The sequence below is a fragment of the Oculina patagonica genome, chromosome 5, assembly GCF_052425735.1.
Source record: "Oculina patagonica isolate OP01 chromosome 5, crgOcupat, whole genome shotgun sequence".
Classification (NCBI taxonomy): Eukaryota; Metazoa; Cnidaria; class Anthozoa; order Scleractinia; family Oculinidae; genus Oculina; species Oculina patagonica.
In genome coordinates, this window is record NC_135762.1 from 28,108,890 (window position 1) to 28,114,889 (window position 6,000).

A 6,000-nucleotide genomic window follows, 5' to 3' on the forward strand; every position below is an offset into this window, starting at 1 on the left:
ACGAAGTGAGGCGGGAAAAATTGTGGCGCGGTGTCCACTGCTTGAGTTGAATGAAACTTGAAAGGAAAGCGAGCGAGAGAGTTTTCTTTCAAAGATTTTCTTCGACAATCTCCTCTTAAATCGTCTATTCATGCTGGAACTTGATTGTGACAACAATTAAGGTTTACGGGAATATCTGAAGCAATAGCTTTTCTGGAAATTATACGCCTTGTTCAAGTCGAACGAAGCAAGGGACGGATGTCATCGAGACTACTAAGCTTATATTATGCTGAGACGAAATTGCACTCGGTGCAGTCGGTGAAGTTTATCGAAGTTCAAAAAGACAAGATCAAGATTAAAAGGTAACAAACTTACCTGAAATGCTTAGCCTTATTTTACGTCGAATACTGAATGAAATTGTGTCAGTTTTCTGGTCTTCCCGTAAACTATTTTCTGCTTTTCATCTTTGTTTACTCGCTCTTGTTGTACATATTTTTAATTAAACTTTTCACTCGCGGTGTCTAAAATCTATATCATAAAGCAAAGAAAGAAGCCTAAGCCATGTTTTATACTGTCATAAAACACTCCGGGCATTTGAGAACACTCGAGAAATGTAGAAAACATTCGCCTGCGGCTCATGTTTTCTACATTTCCCTCGTGTTCTCAAATGCCCGTCGTGTTTTATGACAGTATAAAACATGGCTTAGGCTTCTTTATTTGTTAAATAAACGAATGAAATGTTCATAAAGTGAATATTTCATTGAATCTGGTTTGTCTCTCTTCCAAAAAGTTCAATCCGTTTTCAGTCGTTAGCTTGACTTGTTCAGTTTCGACCGTCAACCTACGCTCCTTATTGGCTCCATAATATGTATATTTTTTTTACATTTCAACATAGATCTGACAAGTAAGGTCACCTCGAAATCGCCTAAAACAGCGTGAACATGGCCCCTTAAAATACACCACGCCATTTCAATGCTACTTAATGGAGTAAGGTGGCGGAGGCTCTTCTGCGGAGTATGGTGGTGGAAGATCTATTACAGGGTATTGTGGTGGCGGCTCTGCGGCAAGTGGAGGCGCTGTTGGTGATGGGCGTTCTCTGGTACTGGGCATGCATACTGCTTGAAATGGTGCCTGCGGATGCGATGTACTCTGAAGGCAAACGGTCAGCAGATCGTCTGGGTTGGCAGCTCCTGACTGTTGAGGGCAGACTACATGAACCGCTTGCACGGTCGCAAGTGTGTTTGTTGTTGTCGTTCCTGTGTGGCTTCGCGTCATCTCACTGATGCATGCACAGCATCCCCCGAAGAGGCACGCTATGACGCAGGCGCAGGCGCCCAAAATAACGAGTGCCAGGATGATATAGCCAATAATAACACCGACGAAGGAAGCTGAAAAGAAACAGAAGGCAAAGTTCTATTTGTTTCACATGATTGACATTTATTAAACATCGTTTTTTTATAAGACAACGTATTACTTAACATGCCTCCAAATATGTAACATTATATAACAACACCCCGCAGGTCGTCGCAACAGGATTGATGTGGAAGGAATTTTGGAAAACAAAATGATTCTTTCGCGCGCAGTTATAGTAGCTCGATACTGCATCTATACTACAGCCAAGGAAGGTGAAGCTTACTGCATAAAGAAGCGGCCGAACGTTTTGAAACGTGGGGGGGGCCATCGTACTCCAAGCGAAGCGCATACCACCCCCCCCCCCGGGGGGGGGCATTCCCCTACTCAAATTTCCCAAAATGTCTTTAACAGTATCTGGTGTGTCCGTAATCGTTTTGTGACAATGCATAACTAGGCAGTTCAGACGATCCTGCTTCATAGTGCTTTTTGGGTTGTTCTTAAAACGTCGGAAGGCAAAAAGTGTACGCTCTGAAGTCGCCGATGCCACAGCTAATGTCAAATACAATCTTAACAGATTGCGGACCTCTCCAAGTAGCGCTTTGGGGAAACGAGTTTCGTTGGAAGTCCTACGCCATATTACCCCGCCAAGCACGATCCTGATAAAACGATTTGTGTCTTGACAAACCAATTTTATGCTACGCTAGCGATGCTTTTGGCACTGTGGGGATGCTGAGCCCCCCAGATGTTTGTTTGTGGGGGGGGGGGCTACAGCCCCCTGCCCCCCGACCCGGCTCGGCTGCTCCGCCTCCTATGGCATGCAAACGTTCAAAATCTTGCTTAAAAGCAAATTATATGCAGAGTCATCTAGCGTTCGAGCATCCGTTAGCCTTTAGATGCTTAGAACTTAACAGAGCCATACCGTATTAACTCGATTACGCGCCGCGGCGCTTATCAAATTTTTCGCGCCTCAAGTGCGGCGCTTATTCGAGGGCGGCGCTTATTTTAAAATTTGGACCCACAAAGAATCTTATCTTTTACTGTAATTATACCTAATCGTACCTTTTTGGTACGCTTGGCGGCATATCAGGCGAGTTTGGTCGAGCCATGGTTCGTATTTTGGCGAGACGCAGTCGAGCCAAAATACCCATGGCGAGACCAAACGAGCCTGATATGCAGCCGAAGTGTACCAAAAAGGTACGATTAGGTATTTACCGTACCCAAATTCAGCCAAAAATCCGATTATATTTATCGCTCTGTTGAAGACATGCTTGCCAGGTACGTAAGACAAATTGTGTTGACCTGCTTGTATTAATACGTTTTTGGTCTTCAACACTTTAAACAAGTTCCTCTTCTTCCTTTGTGCCCACTTGTTTGTTTGGAGTTTCATTCTCTAAATTTCCAAATCCAAATTTAGCGAAAAATGTGAAAATTCCGACTCCGTTGTTTGAGTCTGAATGTCTCAGTACTCGTCAGCAAACATCGCGCAATTGGCGAGCGCGCTCAAGTTTAGTTTTGGCGGGAAAGTTTTTCTCCTTTTACGACCACTAAACACCAGCTAAATTTAAAATACGAGGTTCCGTTTTATTGGTAAAATCTTTTTTCAATTCATCGTACGGTAACACTACTTTACTTCAAAGTGACTGTGATATGGTGGCATATCAGGTCAGTGACTTGATATCGTAGGATATCAGGACAGTAGATCGCGCTTCTGATTGGCTACTTGCGAATTTGGGTACGGTAATTGAAAATAGCGTCTTTTGATTGTTAGTATTCGCCTCTTGCTCAAGAGAGAAGCGAGGCTTAATGGGCGAGCGGTACAACAATCACTTGGAACTGTAAAACATCGCTTTTGATGGAAAGAAATGTCCAAGTTTGTTTTAGAGTTGCTTTATAAGTGCTGTTATTGGTTAAACGGAATTTCTGGAATAAGCGCCGCATCGGGACTGCGGCGCTTATTCGGGCGGCGCTTATTAAGTTTTTTGTCCTAAATGCGGCGCTTATTCGAGGGCAGCGCTTTTTCGGGGGGGGGGGGCAAAGCATCCTTGTTTCCTCCAGTATTGCCCTTTTTGCTAACAATAGTTTGACCAATGTTTACAGACGGGGGGGGGGGGGGGCTTAATCGAGTACATACGGTAACTGAGTTTAAAATAATGACTGATAAATGAATAAAAAGCCGGGAATATAAATAGAAGACATCCAGCAGTGAAACATAATGTGGAATATTAAAAAAAACACAAATCAACAAACGGTACCTTCAACTCTTTGAAAAAGGGTCAGCAAAACTGTAAAGAGATATAAACCACATCCAAGTTAAATTCAAAATTAAAGTAGGTGTGCGTTAATTCGATCGGTTATTGGGCGTTTGCTGACAGATTGACAAAAGCGAGCGTTACCCCGCGGTTTCAGTTGACCTGCAACACTTTAAAAGTTCTATTTTTATTCGTTCTTGTTACCCTACACCTAGGCTTTTATAGATTGTGCTAGCATAATTTTTGGCATAATTGGAGCTAAAAAGCATAATTTGTGAAACGAGCACTGCCACGGCATAATTAGCAATTTTTAGCACTTTTTGGAGCATAAATTCATAAAATGTAGTAAATATGGTGTACTTTCTACAGAAATAAATGAAATTTAGGTAGTTTGTTCTTGCAATGCGTGTTTTAGCTATACAATTGTGATTGTTAAGTCGTTGGAGGCATTTTACAAACGGTTTAGAGATGCGAGCAGCTAATTTGGACAGCTGACGGCCGTAAACTGCCATAAACACAAATAATTTGGTGTCGTTATTGCGCACCTCTATGTATAGAATCTACGTCATTTTGTGAGCATAATTTCGGAAATCAGAAGCATAATTTGGGAATTCTGGCATAATTTTTGCATAATTTGGCAAAATTTTGAGCACTGCTAGTAGCATAATATGCCACTTTTAGGAGCACAATCTATAAAAGCCTACCTGCACCACTACTGTTATAAGGGCTAGGGGCATTGTTTTGTTCTTTGTCTAGTGTTATATTTGGTAAACTGAAGAGCCTTGCAAATGGTACAGGTCAACCCGCCGGTTTTGCGTCAGGGAGTGATCAGTTCGGCTATGGTTAAACCACGTTTCCTCCCTCTCTTTAAAAGAAAAACGCTTATCACCGATTTAGAGTCGACCCTTTAGACTACGCTTTTGCAGTGCAGGCGCTTTTGGTGGGCAAGCTTTTGTGTTCGAAAAACGCTAGTGAAAAAGTGCAAAAACGCTCATCTTCACTTTTTTGCCTGACTCCCGCTCTCATGTCCGTTTTTTCACCCGCTCTAGCCATCTTAACACGATGGAATGTTCATTGCTTGCTCATCCGAACTACCCCTGCCTGCAGGCTATTACGCATCCACCCGGTAAAACAGATTCACAGCTATGGGCCGGTTGTTTACATGTTTGATCGGATCCGCCGCGGCGGGAAAGTATTTAATTAGCAGATAGGCAATAAGGATGTAGGCGGCTAGAATAAACACATTAAAGGCTGCACAAATTGTTTCTGAGTTAAAAGGTCTGTGATTTCTTAACTACAAAAAAAATAGGAGAAGAAATAAGAACAAACGAGACCAAGATACAAAATGATCATGATGGGCGATTCACTTTTAAGGAACTGAAAAAAGTCAGAGATCGATTTGGCACGCCTACGACAAGTTTAACGAAGACAATCCATTATCCCTCGATATTCCAGCGTTTTCAAGCGATTCGAAAACGAATATATGGAAAACAAGCAGCCTCTTGAAAAATAAGCCCTAGAATATCATGCTAGCCGAGGCATATTCCTTAGGTCTAAATACGCAGTTCCTTTCAGCCCATTTAACTCAGCTCCGCGTCTACGCGATCCATGCAGTCAGCGTTATCTGAAACGCCTTGCTTTGTACAAAACCCAGAAACACGTATCAGATTAGCAATAACCCAGTTGAGACCTGGCCGTATTCCCAGGACAAACGATCGAATAGTCAACGATCGCGTTGGGAAAGAATTACGCGCGATAGCATGCGATTGCATAGTTGATCCGTTTACTCATCTATCTTTACCCATAACATTTGTACATGATTGAGGTAATCGCTACTTGCAGTGTTTTCCACTTATGGAAAATTTGTGATGAGGTGCAGATTACTTAATTAACCAGCAAAAAGTAAACGTTTGCCTCTCGTAGTCATCATACAGTTCATTATCTAGATCTGTTTGGTCAGTGCCAAGTACAAAATAGCTCTTAAATCTAGAGTGAATAACAAACAAAACTTACCCAGCAAAACGAAGTTCAAAGTGTTTTTGTTCATAGTTATAATGAATGTTCTTCGGTAAATCAAATGAGCAGGGAAGCAGAATTATCGCGACTGTCGTACAAGGAAGTTACTGGGTTAAGTTCTGTGCTAGCTAGTTGTGATCAGTTTGAATATTATATTGTTTTGAGACTTTTACCACCAAATCACCAGGGCGTGGCATACTCGGGAAGTTCTAATTAGGCCAAATTTAGATACCGCATTTTAAGTGGGTCGCATGTAATCCATGCCGCAGAGACGTCGCTGATATCACTGACTTGATTCGACTACATTTCAATACATCATGGATGTAACTTGTACTCCTTTGCTTTATTAAACTGTAACTGCAAATTTTAAGTTCCCGTTCCATATCATATATAAAGTTGGAAT

The 6,000-nt window shown here is 42.0% G+C and overlaps 1 protein-coding gene across 1 annotated transcript; it reads right to left on the reverse strand.

Moving 5' to 3' along the window:
• Positions 1–124: 124 nt before the first annotated feature.
• On the reverse strand, positions 125–6,000 carry LOC144654456 (uncharacterized). The gene is made up of 3 exons (XM_078514611.1): positions 5,595–6,000; positions 3,585–3,614; positions 125–1,367 (listed from the first exon to the last, which is right to left on the reverse strand). Exons 1-3 carry the CDS (start codon positions 5,626–5,628, stop codon positions 955–957), a joined length of 477 nt encoding a protein of 158 aa, XP_078370737.1. The 5' UTR covers positions 5,629–6,000; the 3' UTR covers positions 125–954.